Here is a 17,275-nt window from a genome sequence, read left to right as displayed (position 1 = left end):
TTGATTTAGTGATATCATACTACACTGTATGCATAATAAAGATTTCTATTCAATTAAATTGAAAAATTGATTATATTTTTTCTAAAATGCATAGGCAGTAAACAGTGATTTAACAAGGAAATTACTCTTTTTTTTAGGTCCTCAAAAACTATCTGTAATACTAAGCTTGGATAAGCCTGTTATTTGTGCTCTGGCAGCAGTAATTACATACCTGAAAGAATTTAATTTGGAAAAGATGCTTTACAATCCAAGGTAAGTTGCATTTCCACTTCAAAGCAACAACACTTGTAGCAGAGATATCTTGTAACTTTTATCAGACAACTTGCCTTAAATGAAATGAGCTTGACCAGAATGATTAAAATAAACATTAAAAAAAAATTAAGTTTCTAATCACAACTGGAAGAATCAAGTGATTTTTCTTTTTTTTTTTTCTCAAGTGAAGTTTCATGAAAATATTCTTGGTATGTTCTTACAGACATTACTGTCAGTAATGTAAATGAACAGGTACTGCAGACAAGTGTTATTAAAAATGAACAAGGAACAAAAAATTGTAGATACTAGGAGGGAAATTGTAAATTTTGTCAGTAAATACTAGCTATCATATCTCAGTCTCAGCTTTACTCTGTGAACAAGTATCATGCTTCTTGGCAGGTTTTTAAAACCTCTTTTTTATGCTGTAATTTAGCTTTGCAAAATGTTGTTTTATTTTTCCATAGAGGTGTGTAAATCATACTCTCTTTTTGTAGCCTTGGAAGCAGATATAAATGCTGACATGTTGCAATGTTTAGACAGCACTCAGCAGATCTGTTTAAATTATTGAATTTAGTTAACAATTAAAAAGAAAACAGACGTTCAGCACATCCTAGCTCTGTGACAAATGACAGAATCACAGAATTGCAGGGGTTGGAAGGGACCACAAGAGATCATTAAGTCCAAGCACAGTGCTGAAGCAGGTACCCTACAATAGGTGGCACAGGTAGGCATCCAGACAGGTCTTGAATATCTCCATAGAAGGAGACTCCACAACCTGTCTGGGTAACCTGTTCCAGTGCTCTGCCATCCCTACTGTAAAGTTCTGGGGAGCCCAGAACTGGACATGCTAGTCTAAATGTGGCCCTGCCAGGGCAGAGGAGATGGGGACAATCACCTCCCTCAACCTGCTGGCCATGCTCTTTTTAATGCACTCCAGGATACCATTGGATTTCTTGGCTGCAAGGGTATACTGTTTGGTCTTGGCCAATCTGTTGTCCACCAGGACCCCAAGTTCCTCCTCTGCAGAGCTTCTCTCCAGCAGATCATCCTCTAACATGTACTGATGCATGCAGTTATTCTTCCCCAAGTGCAAGACTCTACACTTGGTTTTATTAAATCTCAACAGGTTCCTCCTTGCCCAGCCCTCCAGTCTGTCCAGGTCTCGCTGAATGGCAGCACAGCCTTTTGGTATGTCTGCCAATCTTCCCAGCTTTGTGTCATCAGCAAACTTGCTGAGGCTGGACTCTATCCCTTCATCTCTTCCACTGATGAAAATGTTGAACAAGACTGGACTCAGCACTGACCCTTGGGGAATGCTACTAGTTATAGGCCTCCAACCAGACTCTGTGCCACTGATAACAGCCCTCTGAGCTCTGCCAGTCAGCCTGCTCTCCATGCACCTCACTATTCACTCACCTATCCCACATTTTCTAAGTTTCATAACAAGGATCCTGTGGGAGATGGTGTCAGACACCTTGCTGAAGACAAGGTACATAACATCCACTGCTCTCCCTCCATCTACCCAGCCAGTGATGACATCACAGAAGGCTATTAGCTTGGTCAAGCATGATTTCCCCTTGGTGAATCCATGCTGACTATTCCTGATAACCTTCTTCTCTTCCACTTGCTTGGAGGTGACATCCAGAACAAGTTGTTCTATTAGTTTTCCAGGGATGGAGATGAGGCTGACTGGTCTCTTGTTTCTCAGATTCTCCTTTTTGCCTTTTATGAAGACCGGAGTGACACTGGCAATCCTCCGGTCTTCAGATACCTCTCCCATTTGCCTTTCATATCACCTTTGAAAGATGACTGCAGAACTATTCTCTATCACCTCTGCCAGTTCTTTTAGCACACGTGGGTGCATCCCACTGGGCCCATGAATCTATATGCAGTGACTTCCGCTAGATGCTCTCTGACCAGACTGTCCTTGACCAACAGAAAGTCTTCCTTTACCCAGACTCTCTCTCTTACTTCCAGGATCTGGAATTCTTGAGGGCTAGTCTTATCATTAAAGTCTGAAGCAAAGAAGGCATTCAGGATCTCTGCCTTCTCAGTGTCCAAGGCACCCACCTCATTTAATATGGGACCCACATTTTTCCCTAGTCTTCGTTTTACTGTTAACATACTGAAAAAAGCATTCCTTGCTATCCTTTACCTTCTTTGCAAGGTTTAATTCCAAAAGGGCCTTTGCCCTCATCACATTGTCAGGGCCTGTGGGAACTTTCCTATATTCTTCCCAGGTGGACCTTCTTTCCTTTTAGTTTATACTTGAGTTCTTTGCTCAGCCATACAGGCCTCTTGCCACCTCTCTCTGATTTCTTACTCTTAGGGATGCACCAATCTTGAGCTTCGAAGAAGTGGTGTTTAAGTGCCAACCAGCTCTCATAGGGCCCCCTTACCTTCTAATACTGCAGCCCATGGGATACCTCCAAGTAGGTCTTTGAGGAAGTCAAAGTCAATTCTTCTGAAATCCAGGGTAGCAATTCTACTTAATACTTTGCTTCTTCCACACAAGATCTTGAATTCCACCATTAAGTGATTGCTGCATCAAAAAATTCCCCCAACCATTGCATCCTTGACCAGCTCTTGAGTTGGCTCAGTGGTACCTAGCAACAGGGAAACAAACTTGCAAAAAACTTGATAGACTTTCCAGTGAAGGTTACTGAAAAGATAAAACAGCCATGAAAATAAACTCTTCTTCCCCTGGGTAGTCACAGCTCAAATGTTTATTAGGTATTCTCAAGTGAGCACTCAAAAGTTTAAACAGTATTGTGCAGCTGGAATCAAAAGAAAATAGATATTGCCACTCAAGCATCTTTTTATCCTTTTTTGCACAAGTTTAACAGGCTGCTATCCTACCTCATTTATGTTTGAAAATATCATTAAGGTTTATTAAATGTTTTATGAAACAGCTTTCTCTGTTATGCATCCTGTGCAAAATACTGTCCTGGTCGTCTCTGTATTACTCTGTCCTGCAAACAGGTAGTAATCGACAAAGAAAACCTGTATGCAAGCTAGAAACTTTGAAATATTTCATGTCAGTTATAGATCATTCACATATTGCACAATGTTCAAAGAATTTCAAGCCCCATTTTGAAGGGACCTCTACATTATATATGTATTAAATAAATCAGCTGCTTTCAGAAAATGATTGCTGGTGTTATCTTTAAATATTTTTCACATATCTTCTAAAATATTTGGAAATTATTTGTAGTATGGTATTCTGGATTTTGGCATGGATTTTATTCCTCAAGTTTCCCTTTCCCTTGATAAGCACCATTAAAATATTAACAAAGCATGCTGGACTCATAGGCCTAATGAGAAAACTATTCCTGTGGTATCTTCTTCTTGTTTCGTTCACCAAGGTGTGCTCTAATCTGTGGCTTTCTAGTACTGTGGTGTTCCCACTCATCCTTTTGCTGATTGTTTGCAAAAATGCTTGCATGGTGAGGCAGGAACTGGAGAAATCTTGCAAGAAAAATCTGAAATAGAAAGTGAACTCCCAGGCAATGCCTTTCGATGGTCATGCTTCTGAATCACTATTGTCACAATGCCTTATATTCAATCACAAGTGTATGTTTTCAAGTTCACATTTCACACAGAAATAAACTCAGTAGCAAAGGAGGAATGCCATAATGTGAGGGGTTATCTAGCAGCAGACAGTCGTTGATACTAGCTTCATCTCAAAATCAAATATATTTATAGACTAATAAGGAAAAACACTAAATCTTACAGTTGACATTTGCCTGCTGTGTGTTGCTCTGACAAATTTTATCTGAATTTTTGAATATCTGAATGGAAAGTCAATTAACTGTTCGTTATCTTGGTGATATACTAGGAAGAAATAAAATACATTCTGTAGGATAACATTGTTCCTGAGCTCAGAAACTCAGGTTCTACTGCATTTATTTCTAAAGCTCTTACTTCTTTATTTTGCCAATACTGACTTCTAATTGCCATTTTTAGTATGTCACAATGTATTTGCTTGTATTGAATGTGAATATACTGAGCCAGACTCAATTTTATATACTTCACTTTAGAAACACTACTTAAATACTGGAAAGAAAGAACCTTTAAAACAAAAGATGTCATGGATTTTCTGTGATTCTGCAGGAAGCAGAAAAGAAATACTTTCATTGTACTGTCAAGCAACTTAAAATTCCTAGGAGAATTCAGGTCAGTGAGCATATACTGATGAGTCAGTGAGCATGAAGTCAGAGCTGTGAGACAGTTTTCAGTTTATTGACGTGGCACAGATCTGGATGAAGAAGACCTATTTGATAGGAAGAATGACAAAAAAATTCCTTATACCTTTGTATTTTCTTTCAAGAGACACCTTTCTCCCAGCTGAAATTTATAATAAGTAACGATTACTAATGGGAAATTCATTTTGTTTTGGTATTCAGATAAAAATGTAAAATACAGTTCTAAGTTCCTCAACAAAGCAAAGTATTAAGAGAAAAAAATGTTTCTGCCAAAGAAGAACCCTAGGATATGGCTAGGCTGCGCTGGATCTCCAGCAGCAAGTAAAAATAGGTTTAGCAATGAACGACAGAAGCTTTTTTATCATGTATTCTAACACTTTACGTACTGAGACACCTTTATTGGTTTTGACATGAAGCTGGTACATATCTAGGAGAGATTTTCAAAGACAGTTGAATACCCAGTTTTGTTTGAAAAAATCATCATTTGCATCGCAGCTGCTGGCGAATGTGTCAGTGTATTTTTATATTACACACATGCTTTCCAGCATATTGGGAAAAAAAGATAAACTGTAGTCCTTACAGTTTGACCAGTGATAGATAAACTTAAGAAATTCAGGAAAGGAGGAGCCAGCTGTCTTTCTGAAGTAGAGGAGTAGCTGTGGGTTTGGAGAACTATGAGCAGTGAAGATAGAAGGCAGAAGTGAAAGAGAGGAGATGGAACAGTTAAAGTAGCAATGAGGGAAGTAAGGAAAGGGAGGAGGACTTCAGCAAGACGATAAATGATTTATTTGAATTTATAACAGAAATGGGAAGGAGTTTGTGAGATGAAATTGAGAGAAGTCAAAATTAGTTCTCTCAACATAGAATGGTGGTCTTGAATTTTCAGGAGAAATGTCATTAAAACTGAGGATGCTGTGTGTATATAGCTTGTGTATCTTTTGTATGTTGATGTTTTGGAAAACACTGTGTATAAAAGATATTGCATAGGTTTATTTCCCTCCATGTGCTATCTGTGAGACTTTGAGAAAAAAAGTGCTGAAATGATTTTGGGAGGTTTCAAGGTCACTTCAGAGGCACGAGGGACTGGAAAAGGAAAGGTATCGTTTTCAGATACTGAGAAGAGGTGCTTAGGAAAGGATGTGCCTTATCCCTGGACAGCACAGAAGACGACTGGCAGAGGGGACTTCTTCCACTATGGAAGCTTGAAACTTCTAGGAATCCGAGGCTGCATTCAAGGAAAGTGTTCTGAGGCAGCAGTCATTTGGGAAGAGTAAGGCTGCAGACCTACCCCTTGGGGTGAGTTCAGTGGAGAAAAAGGAGAAAACTAGTTCAGGATAAAAGTTATGGAGGTTATTTCTCTCCCCTCATCCTCCTAGGCTGTCTTATTTGTATACTTGTACTATGTTTTGTATTTCTGATCTTGGTTTTGTACTTCTTTCTTTTTTTTTTTTTTTTTTTTTGTCACTTAGGAATTTCTGGACTCTAGTCACATCATGGATTCATATCAGACATTCTAGCCCCGTGGCAAAATTCACTAACAAATTTAAAACTCTGGTTAATTAAATAGGGAATGTAATCTGGGCTCAATGTCCTCCACTACTTAGACTGTGGTAAATGTCTTTCTTATGTAAAGCTTCTGAGAAATTAAGAGACTGTTTTTTACTCCTTGAAGCTGAACAGGAATTCCTGCAACTCTTGTTTAAATGCATAGGTTCATTCATTCTTAGAAGTCTTGAAGATACAGACTCTAGAGGTCTGTAAAAGGTAATCGAGCAAAGAAAATCTGCTGTTTAGTAGACTTTCAAAGCACTGCCATGCAGCTTCATTGGGAAGCTTTTAGAGATTTGCAAAATTACAGTATTTGAAAACCACTGATCTGAATAACATGCATACACTTGGGCTGTATTACTTATTGTGAAATCATATGTAATGTCTCCTGCAGAGGGAATAATTAGAAAAGCTTTAAAAGTGCACTTTTCCTATAAGCTTCTTGGAAAGTATAAAGACCAAAATGATCAAATTTCACAGGTAACATGCAAGAATAAAAGTCTGAGGATGTAGTTTACTGTCCTAAAATAATCCTACTAACCTTTTAATAGTGATCATCAAGTGCAATTCTACTCTGAAAAGCTGTTTTATGAATAGCAACCTCTTCCTAGGAAGCATTCCCTCAAAGTTTCATAAATCCTAGTAGAAACACGCTTTTTGTTTCCTCTTATTTCTCTCTTCCCAGGTGGCACGATCCTACCTTTACCTGCTCACCAGTAGTAGAATAACTAGCTATTTCAACCATGAGTGTTTTGTGCTGTTTAAGTATTCAATGCTGTTGAAAAGTCACTCCTTTACAACTCACTTGCAGAAGAAACCAATGTGTTGTGCCCCAGCTGAAGTGATTTTGAAGGGCCATTTTTGCTGGCGCAGAAAATGGCAAATAGCAGCACACCAGAACTTCTCACCAGGGCAGCGCTGACACTCTCAGTGTAAAACCAGCACTGACTTAATGTTTTGTTTACAACCTCCATCTCATGTAACTTGGTTGCTTAATTCCCTATAAAGACTCTTTGTTCACATTTTTATCAGGTTCTGATCCTAAGCTGAAGGAAGATGAGGGGGTGGAAGCAAAACACATTCTTCTTGTGACATCTGGAATTGTTGGTTCAGCATATTCTGCAGTTGATCTTGGCTATTACTCATATACTCCAAGCTCTCAATTACCAGGATTAATAGCAGGGTTGGAGTAACTTAGATAAAGCAAACAGCTGAATAAAATAAAACATGCATAACTTATGCAATGAGAACATCCTCAGCATGTCCTCTTCTGAAGGACTAGTAAATTGAACCTGCCATTGCGCAGAGTTGGTTGCTTTCAAATGCCATCATAGAACACTTGCTGTGGACAGGACGTGCTCTGTGTTAAGTGCTTTGAAGCACTGGGCTTCAGCCAGTTGAAGAGTGGAAACACTGCAGCCAGTAAGTCCAGTCTTGAAACACACTTGTAGAGTTGATAGAAACAACCAGAAGCACGCTTCATGCTTTTAGGGAAAGAGAAAGGCGTAGTTCTTGAACCTTGAATCCAGTGGGTTTAAGAGATCACAGGCTTGAGTAGTGGCAAATCAAAATGCAGCAAATGGGGGAAATTCCAGGTCAGGTTAAGTCCTAGGTGTAGAAGAGGTGCTTAGGTGCTTTTGGAAGAGTGGGTAGGATTTAGTATTGATTGCAGAGATTGGGAGTCAAGCAGGAATCATTCCTATTTAAATTTGCCAGCACCAGCTGGGACTGAATATCATAAAAGAAAGTACTGTTTTGTTGCTTAAAATATTGTGTATTTTGGAGGACATTTCTTCTTTTGCCTCCAAGCTCTGTTTTGCTAAGGCTGGTTATGGGTGCAGTTCAGAGTTAGCTCTGTTTTCAAACTTTCCCTGAACTTCATGAGGGTCCTCAGTTAAATCAACTTCTAAAAAAAAATAGTAAAATAAATATATCTACAGAAAATACTTTTAATTTGACCCATTATTTAGGAATAAATTTGATAGCAGACCTGAACACCTGCATGCAGCTTGAATACAACATTACCTTCTGAATATTTCATGCTTCTGAAAGATTTAGTTTTTTTTTTAAACCTATAGCAATAATGCAGCTGTGTATGCCTAACCGAACAGTTGGAGTATGAGTGCTCCCCCACAAAGCTAAAATGGCATGCACTAAAAAAAAATTACGATAATCCAGAAAAGCAGTTTTAAGTTGTACCCAGCAAGTCATTCCTTTTAGGCTAAGACAATAAAGAGCGTCCTAGATTTTGTGCAAAGAGCAGTCAGTGGTGTGATTAACCTAGACAATCATGACTTCATTTGTCAGAAGCATTTAGTGAGGATCTTGCATTTCACTTCCCTGTCCTGACTACCACATTTGTATATCTGAGACAAAGAAATTTTCATTCCTTATATGTTTACATATCTAATACATCTATTAATGTTGGCTCTGTTGAGTATTTGGCTCTACCTGTACATAAACATCACACTTGCGCTGGTCTCTTCCTGTTGTGTTAGGGAGTGTCAAAAAGTTCTGTCATTTTGGTCATGTCGTATTAAAACCAAAATGAAACAGTTTAAATATGCACTGTTTTCCTTTTTGTAAATAATGGTGCTAACAGGCAGCTTAAATTAGTAGTAGTCATAAAAAAAAAAAAGTGTGTGTTTTGGTATGTGTTTTGATGATGAACGATCGAGTCTGTTCAGCTGTCAAAGTATTAGTTCTTAATATTACCCCTGTCCCTAGTCCTATACTGATCAGAACACTAACAAAAGTGTCTTCCTCCTCAGTTTCATCATAGAATGAAAAAGTGCAGTTCTTTTACTACTGAGTGCATCAGGATTAGGTGACAGGAAAGCTGAATTGTATTCTGAGCTTTGTTGGAATCACAGGGCAAATGAGTCTTCAAGTCTTGTTTCCCCAAGCAGTAAAATAAAATATGTTATTGGTGTTCTGCTGATATTTATTTGAATAGATTCTGATTTCTTACATAATTTTTTTTTGTTGTTGTTTCATATAACTGATGAATTCTCTGAGAAACCTGACAGTATTTAGCCATTACATATGTGTCAGTATTTCAAATACAGCATCTGAATTTCCTCTCCTCAGCAATTTCAAACAGTTGTCAAGTGAAACTGAATACATGACAATTAATGGGACAACAATGAAAAATCTTGAAATTTTACAGAATCAGGTAAGGAAAAATACAGTGTTTTTTTTGTTTTTAATTGCTGGGATTTTCAGAGCTGTTTCACATACTGTTCCTAACAAAGTTGGTTAAGTTAGTTTGAAAATTTCACCCAAATGTTTGTTTAAATTATTTTGAATGGGATCAAAAGGATGATTTTTAGAGGTATAAATGAATGACAATCTCTAATGGGTTTTAGTATGAGCTAAGAACTTTATTGTGTTATGAATAACAAAGAGTTTTTCTAAAGCTTTAGGCTGTTTTAGCAAGAGCAGTCAGGTGATACAGATGCAATAGCATTGGTTTTTTGTCTATGCTACTTGTTTATGTACAGACATAATTTAACAGGTTGAATTTATTGGATTCATTTTCCACAAACATTTTCTGGCTAAAGAAAAAACATTGAAGTAACTCATGACTGCTGGAGAAGTTTTGTGCAAGGTGTTATTCATTAGAAACATCAATGAACATGTTTTAGTTGCAATATCTTATAGTCTAAATAGAAGGTTTACGTAGTGTAGTGAAAATCCTTTAGCTATGTAATTGACTGTTAAGTTAAAAAAATCATGCTTATTTTTATTATTTTAGACTGATTTGAAAACAAAAGGAAGCCTGCTCTGGGTCTTGGATCATACTAAAACTTCCTTTGGTCGTCGGAGACTGAAGAAATGGGTAATTCAGCCGCTCATGAAATGCAGGTTAGATACCTCTTTTTTTTAGGCTAAATCTATATTTTAAAATTATGACACTGAGTATTCCCAATGTTTATTTTTCTCTAAGATCTGAGATCCATAGTAGAGTTTACACGGCAAATATGTTAGATACAGATGTTGTATGTAAAGCTTTGAGACAGTTAAGCCACTCTGGGCACAGAACATCCAAGTGGTTTGATATGGTTGGTTAGGAGCAATTTAGAGATCGCTGTGCAGAAATCAGATTTCATACCATTTAAATCAGTTATATCGGTTATAATTTAAATCCTTTTTCAGACCATGGATGAGGAATTACGTGATGGTAATGTTTTATTCTAAACTTGCCAATGAGTGTTTCACCTATTTCTTGCCTCACAACTAATTACATCCTTACTGCATTTTACTAGTTACTTTTACTGTTACTCCTGTTAATGATGTGTTGCAAATGAAGTGTATCTTTTTATTAGTTTGGAAATTGATGACTGTTTGCTCACACATATATTTTAAGCTATTGTTTATTTTGTAATGATTAGAAATGCTTTATTTTCTAATACGTATCATGCTCATTTTATCTTGAAATGGACTCTGCCTCTCATAATTTCCCCTTGCAGGTTTTATTGGACTGTAAAACTTAACCTTTAATATAGAATAAATAACAACAGTATCGAGTCTTTCCATGTGATATTTGTTGCCTACAATTTGATTTTCTGGATTTCTCCCTTTGAATGTGAATTCCTTGAGAGTTATCAGCATAGAATTTACTCAGTTACTGTGTTACTCTCCTCAACTTACTGTACAGAAAATAGTTTACAGAATTGTAGGAGTTGGAAGGGACCTCTGGAGATCATCTAGTCCAACCCCCTACTAAAGCAGGTTCCATACAATAGGTTACATAGGAAAGCATCCAGGTGGGTTCTGAATACCTCCAGGGACTCTACAACTTCTCTGGGCAACTTGTTCCAGTGCTCTGTCATCCTCAAAGTAAAGAAGCTTTTTCTCGTGTTCAAATGGAACTTCCTTTGTTCTAGTTTGTGTTCATTGCCTCTTGTCTAGTTGCAGGGCACCACCAAAAAGCCTGGCCCCATCCACTTAACTCCTGCCCATCAGACATTTATAAATATTGATAAGATCCCCTCTTGGTCTTCAGGCTTTCTGCATAAGAGAAATGTTCCTGGACTAAAATAACTCTTCCCTCTGTTTTACTGCTGTTTTTGATTTGCTAATATCAGAAATGAGCTACATCTAAATGAACAAGTATGCCGATATTTTAGCATCGTGCTGCTATTGATAGTTAATACACATTTTTATGGAAGCTTTTTTTGACCAATTTTTAATACACTAAATTACTGTATGCTTCTGAAATATGTCTGCTAAATTTTCTTCCTAGCCTTTCTGTAACAACAGTCTGTCAACGGTGTTAAAAAAAAAAAAAGCATGTAACTATTTTTCCCCCACTTTGTTGCTGATGTGAAGTATCATAGACCTGTTTCCTTTGTAGAAACCAAACTGGTTGGACAGTATGACATGAAAATTTTTGGCAAGGATTTAATATATTGATTTCAGTATGTCTTTTTTTTTTTTTTTTCCTTCTGATAATAACTTGTATTGAATTTACTCACTTAAAAATGGCTTTACCCTTCCTAAATTCTACTTTAGGGAGTTAATTATCTGCCTGGTGTTCACCTTAAAAGCATATAGACAGAATTTCTGGGCCACTTTACAGAAATAAATTGAAATAAATTACTTTAAATCTTTTGCAGCCCCATAGGCCCCCCACAGCCTTTTGGGAATTGTTTGTTAAGTTGTCAGTGGGGGGAGCCAGAGCACAGGCTCAGGGCTCATTCAGGGACAGCACTGTGGTTAAGAACCTGTAAAGGAATGGCTCTAACCACTTTCCTCCCAGATGATTGCATGTGATGCCACAGGTGACACAGTCTTCAACAGTGGTGCAGGCACGCTTGTCTGGCTACAAGGGATAAAAACAAATTCTTGCTGGGGGACTTCAGGGTTTCTTTTTTAACCAGTAAATTTTAATTTGTATTCTCCTTTGAATCAGTGCAGAACCAATGGTAGAAGTTACCAGTTTTGATTTCTTCTTTCTTATCTGCTCTTTATTACTGCTGGAGAGCTAAGACTTCTCCTTTTTAACTCTAAGTTCTATGGCTAGAGATAGCAATAGTCTTTGTTTGAAGTGAAAAAAGCTATAATTTTTCTGTGAATTTTGTCCATCCTGTCTAAAAGTTGTAATTTTGCATGTGTAGTAGTGCATCAGATAGCTGGTAGTATTGTTTCTAGTAATGAACACAAATGCACTTAAAGAACATTCTGTAATTCCAATTCACGTGTGCCTCCTGGAGTGACATTTTCAGTGGAAGTAAGATTTTTGTACTGCAGCCTTTCCAGTCAGTGGGTAGGTGCATTTCCCCAGAGGCATCAAGAAGTGAGAGAGTGTAATTACAGTCCTATGCCGTAAAGTTGAAAACCACTTGGGATGATGGATAAGGTTCCACTGGAGAAACACTATGTCAAGTTTAAAAAAGGTAGAATGTGTATGGACAGATTACTTAGGCAATCCTGAAGGCAACCATTAGATCATCAGTAGTGTAATATATTTAAAGAATATCAAGAAAAGGTTTTAAGCATTAGGCATGTGCGATTTTGGAAAACAAAACAAACACGCATAACTAAACAAGGTGTAAGGTCCTCGCTTGCCTTGTTATACTAAAATGACAATGATGAGAATGTATCAGTCACTGAAGACATTTTTTTTTTTTAAGGAGGAATTGGGAAAATGACTGTTTTTTATACAAGTTGTATTTGTGCAAATTACAGAAATATTATCTTGCCTGTGTTGCCTTCGAAGTTTCATCAAGTGTCTTTATCACCTAACTTCTGTGAGGGAAGTGAAAAGAAAATAGTTGGGTTAGTTGGAACATTTTTGACTGAAAAAACATGCTGTTTCCTTGTAAGGCCATGAAGTTTGAGCTGGAGAAGAAAGAGATGCTGTCACACTTAGCAGTCAAAAAGCTAAGGCACTTCTTTCAGGATACAGCATTTTAACACAGTGTCATTTTTTTTGTCTTTGTAAGTGTGCAGCATTTGTGAGTAATTTCTAATACAAAACTATAATTAATCTAAGAACCTTAGAAGCTGATGTGAAGCAGTCGTTACTTTCTCAGTTGCTATCAGGGAAAGTAAGATCTTTTGTTGTATGTAATGGGTGTGTTGTCCTGTTGTTGTGGTATGAAAGGAAGTACAAGGCAGTCAGAGCCCTCATTTCTGCAAGATGAGTCTTTCCATGGTGAAGGAAAAAGGAAGGAGAATGAAGATCACTTGGAGAAGGAAGATCTGCCTGCTGTAAATGAAGATCATGTTGAAGACCATCTAAAGTACCTGAAGGTGCACAAGTCCATGGGACCCAATGAGATCCATCCACAGGTTCTGAGGGAATTGGTGGATAAAGCTGCCAAGTTGCTATGCATCATATTTGAGAGGTCATGGCAATCTCGTGAAACTCCTACTGACTGGAAAAGGGGAAACATAACCCCCATTTTCAAGAAGGGGAAAAAAAAGAAGATCCAGGGAACTACAGGCCAGTCAGTCTCATTTCTCTGTCTGGCAAGATAATGGGGCTTATCCTCCTGAAGGCCTTAATAAGGCAAATGGAAAATAAAGATGAGGTAACTGGTGGTAACCAGCATGGCTTCACGAAGGGCAAATTGTCCCTGACAAACTTGGTGGCCTTTTATGATGGAGTTACAGTGTCAGTGATAAAGAGCAACTGATGTAATGTACCTGGACTTGTGCAAAGCATTTGATACTGTCCCACATGATATCTCAGTTGCCAAATAGGAGAAAACTGATTTTGATGGATGGACTACTCGGATAAGGAATTGGCTGGATGGTTGTACTCAGAAAGTTGTGGTCAACAGCTCAATGTCCAAGTGGAGACCCATGATGAGTGGCTTTCCTCAGGGATCACTGCTGGGACCACTGTTATTTAACATCTCTGTAGATGACATGGACAGTGGGATCAAGCGCACCTTCAGCAAGTTTGCAGACAAGACCAAGTTGAGTGGTGCAGTTGACATGCTAGAGGGAAGGGATGCCATCCACAGGGACCTGGATAGGCTTGAGAGGTAGGTCCGTGCCAACCTCATGAAGTTCAAGAAAGCCAAGTGCAAGGTCCTGCACCTGGGTTGAGGCAACTCCAAGCATAGATACAGATTGGGCAAAGAATGGCTTGAAAGCAGCCCTGAGGAGAAGGATTTGGAGGTGTCAGTTGATGAAAGACTCAACATGAGCAGGTAATGTGTGCTTGCAGCTCCAGGCCAACTGTATCCTGGGTTGCATCAACAGAAGCATGACCAGCAGGTTGAGGGAGGTCATTCTGCCTCTCTACTCTGCTCTCATGAGACTTGGATACTTGGATCCAGTTCTGGAGGCCCAACACAAGGAGGACATGGAGCTGCTGGAGCACGTCCAGAGGAGGGCTGTGAAGATGATTGGAGGGCTGGGTCCAATCTCTATGAGGACAGTCTGGGAGAGCTGGGGCTGTTCAGCCTGGAGAAGAGAAGGCTCCAAGGTGACCTGATAGTGGTCTTCCAGTACCTAAAAGTGGCCTACAGGAAAACTGGGGCATTTTTTATCAGGGCATGTAGTGATATGACAAGGGGAAATGGTTTTAAACTGGAAGAAGGGAGATTTAGACTAGATATTAAGAAGAAATTCTTTACTGTGAGGGTGGTGAGACACTGGAACAGGTGGCCCAGTGATGCTGTGGATGCCCCTTCTCTGGAAGCATTCAAGGCCAGACTGGATGGGGCTTTGAGCAACCTGGTCTAGAGGGTAGTTTTCCTGCCTATAGCAGGGGGTTGGAACTATATGATCTTAAAGGTTTCTTCCAACCCAAATCATTCTGTGATTCTGTGGTTTTATCCATGGTTATTCCTTCCCTACAATTATGCTTACATCTCCTATTCATACTCCCTGAGTATTACAGCTGACTTCAAGCTCTAGCTATGCTGCTTACAGGGTCAGGATTCCGAATAGAACATACAACTGTTGAACTAATACTGCATCCTTATTCTCACTGGATAGTAATTTGTGTCTGTGCCTTGCCCAGCTGTTGGTTCTTCCACAATATGTGGGAAATCTGTTAATATGAGGTCAAATAAACATCATCTTCTACCTTGTCAAGGTTCGTTGGAATTTAACAAAGAGTTCAAATCTGAAAAAGGTGGATAGGTAGAACAATTAATTGGAGTCTTGTTATTTCCAAATTAGTTCAGGCTGTAAATCTAATAAGGCTGTGCTGAGGCACTTAAAGTATAACATGAAATAAATGATGGATATATCATATAGAGCAGTTTATAGCCATTGTAGGGGAATGTGTTTGCAGAGAACTCTGTGGCCTGTATGTATAGAACAGAATGCATTGTGTAAGAGTTTTTTTTTTTTTTTCTGGTCTATTTCTGGAGGGAGAGAATACCTTAAATATCAGTGGGTGGATATCATGAAGTTGCATTTCTAGTGCCGTAGCCAGGGATAAGGTAGATACTTTGCCAACTCAGTGAAAGATAACTTGGGAAATGTTCGTGTATCCCTTTGTTGCAAAACCACTTAGTTTATGAGTTAGGAAAGTGTATACTGCAAAATTTGAAAAGCTTACATGGTGGGGAGGTAACTTGAAGTGATAAAATGTTTGGTGTGTGTGTGACATGAACATGTTAGACTGCATAACACTGGCTCTTATTAGGACAGTTTCTATTTTATTTTGGAGGTGTTCATGGTTTGAAGTAGCCTGGGCAGACTGAGTGGTCCGTGGTGAGCTTCTTTAAATATTCTGTTGCATGTGTTAGCATTTTGCTGTGTTACATGTGAAGAGCAGAAGTTAGCTTAACAAGGTTAGGGATATGGTTACAGATAGCATTGCTCCTTAAGCGTACAGGGTTCAGAACTAATGCAACTGGAAGCACAGAAGGCATGCTCCATGCTCTGCTGTCACTAGGTCTTGTCTGTGTCAGCCTGTGCAGAAATAGGAGTAAAAAAACACTTGCCTATGCGCACAACTTCAGATGCATGTTTTGGAGATGTGCATCGCTTGTGGTGTGTACTGCATGCTACAGAACGTGCTAAGTGTACTAGGGCAAACAGAGAGCAACAAATAGAAAACGTCTACAGGAATCTTCCGTGTCTGTGTCTTCCATGCCCACCCTACCAGTAGCCATGTCCCTGCACTCTGTGGAGAAAGGCTGGGGACAGAGACATCACTCTTGATTCCTCCAGGTCATGAATGCAAGTGCAGAAGCGTGGAATTAAGGAGTTAAGAGATACTCTTGACCACATCAGGCGGGTGGCAATGATGCCTCTTTCTGTCTGGCACCAGGGGTACAAACAAATCACGTGCTTAAAGCCTCTGTGGTGAGCACACATTTTAGCCCTGCATCTACATACCAACCTCCCAGTGTGTTCCACTGGTTTCATGTGCTTGTCACATCATTAGCCAAAAATGATTAAAGGACTTTAATGTCCTTTAGTTTTGTGTGTATTTTCTAGCTCGACTATGTATGTAATTTATTTATACTTGTTTGATCATTTTTTAGTTAAAGCCGATGCTTAAACCTCAAGGAAGGAGGAAAATGTATTTATTTAGACAGCTGCCAAAAACATTTCAAGCTTTGTTTTTCAAAACTGGATAAACCATATTTTTAATCACCCCTCACAAACAAGATTTCTATTTTTCCTTTTTTTTTTTTCTAGTAACCTTTGTAATGCCCTGTTTCTTTCTTTCTGGATGAAATGATGCTTCTAAAAAGGCTTTTTCAAAGTCTTAAAAGAGAGTACTAATAATTTCTGTTAGTCTGAATAACGTGCTTGCAAGAGCATAGAATGACCATAGCTTCAGCAATCTCAGAACTGCAGATGGCTCCTAATGTCCCTCCAGAGAGGAGGAGGTATTCCTAATTCACATTACCTTTTGTTTGGAGGAGATGTCCAACAAAACTGAGATGAAGAGAGTCCCTTTATAGGGATGTTGGCAATGACATGCCTTTCCTAATATAAAACCAGATCATTCTGATTCCTCTTCTTTTGAACATATAGTCCTATTGTACTTATATTGGACTAGATGATCTTCTAGGTCCTTTCCAACCTTGTGATTCTATGATTCTGTGTATCTCTACACAACTTAGAGTCCTAGGGGAAAGTCTTTTATGTTTGACTTTGACCTTGTTCCCATACCTAAGGCATCTGGATATTAAAGCAAACTGCCTGAAAGTCTTTAAATAAACTCATCTTTATTCAGAGTTTGTCTGGTTACTGTTTGATACCATCAGCATCCATACCTAGCTTAAAATCTTCTTTTGCAGCAGACATTTAGGAATGGAATCTGTCCCTCCTACAGCACA

General features: G+C 38.7%; 1 protein-coding gene across 2 annotated transcripts in view; it reads left to right on the top strand.

The window, feature by feature from the left end:
* Positions 1-17,275, top strand: part of MSH3 (mutS homolog 3) — a 117,361-nt gene that overhangs the window by 41,124 nt on the left and 58,962 nt on the right. For both annotated transcript variants that reach the window (XM_025144950.3, XM_025144949.3), the window contains exons 10-12: positions 138-252; positions 9,096-9,180; positions 9,763-9,872. In XM_025144950.3, coding sequence (XP_025000718.2) covers positions 138-252; positions 9,096-9,180; positions 9,763-9,872 — 310 coding nt within the window. The remainder of the gene's footprint in view (positions 1-137; positions 253-9,095; positions 9,181-9,762; positions 9,873-17,275) is intronic.

This window comes from Gallus gallus, chromosome Z, assembly GCF_016699485.2.
Source record: "Gallus gallus isolate bGalGal1 chromosome Z, bGalGal1.mat.broiler.GRCg7b, whole genome shotgun sequence".
In the NCBI taxonomy this organism is placed as follows: Eukaryota; Metazoa; Chordata; class Aves; order Galliformes; family Phasianidae; genus Gallus; species Gallus gallus.
The sequence above is the reverse complement of the archived record's forward strand: the minus strand, read 5'-3'. Positions and strand labels throughout refer to the sequence as shown.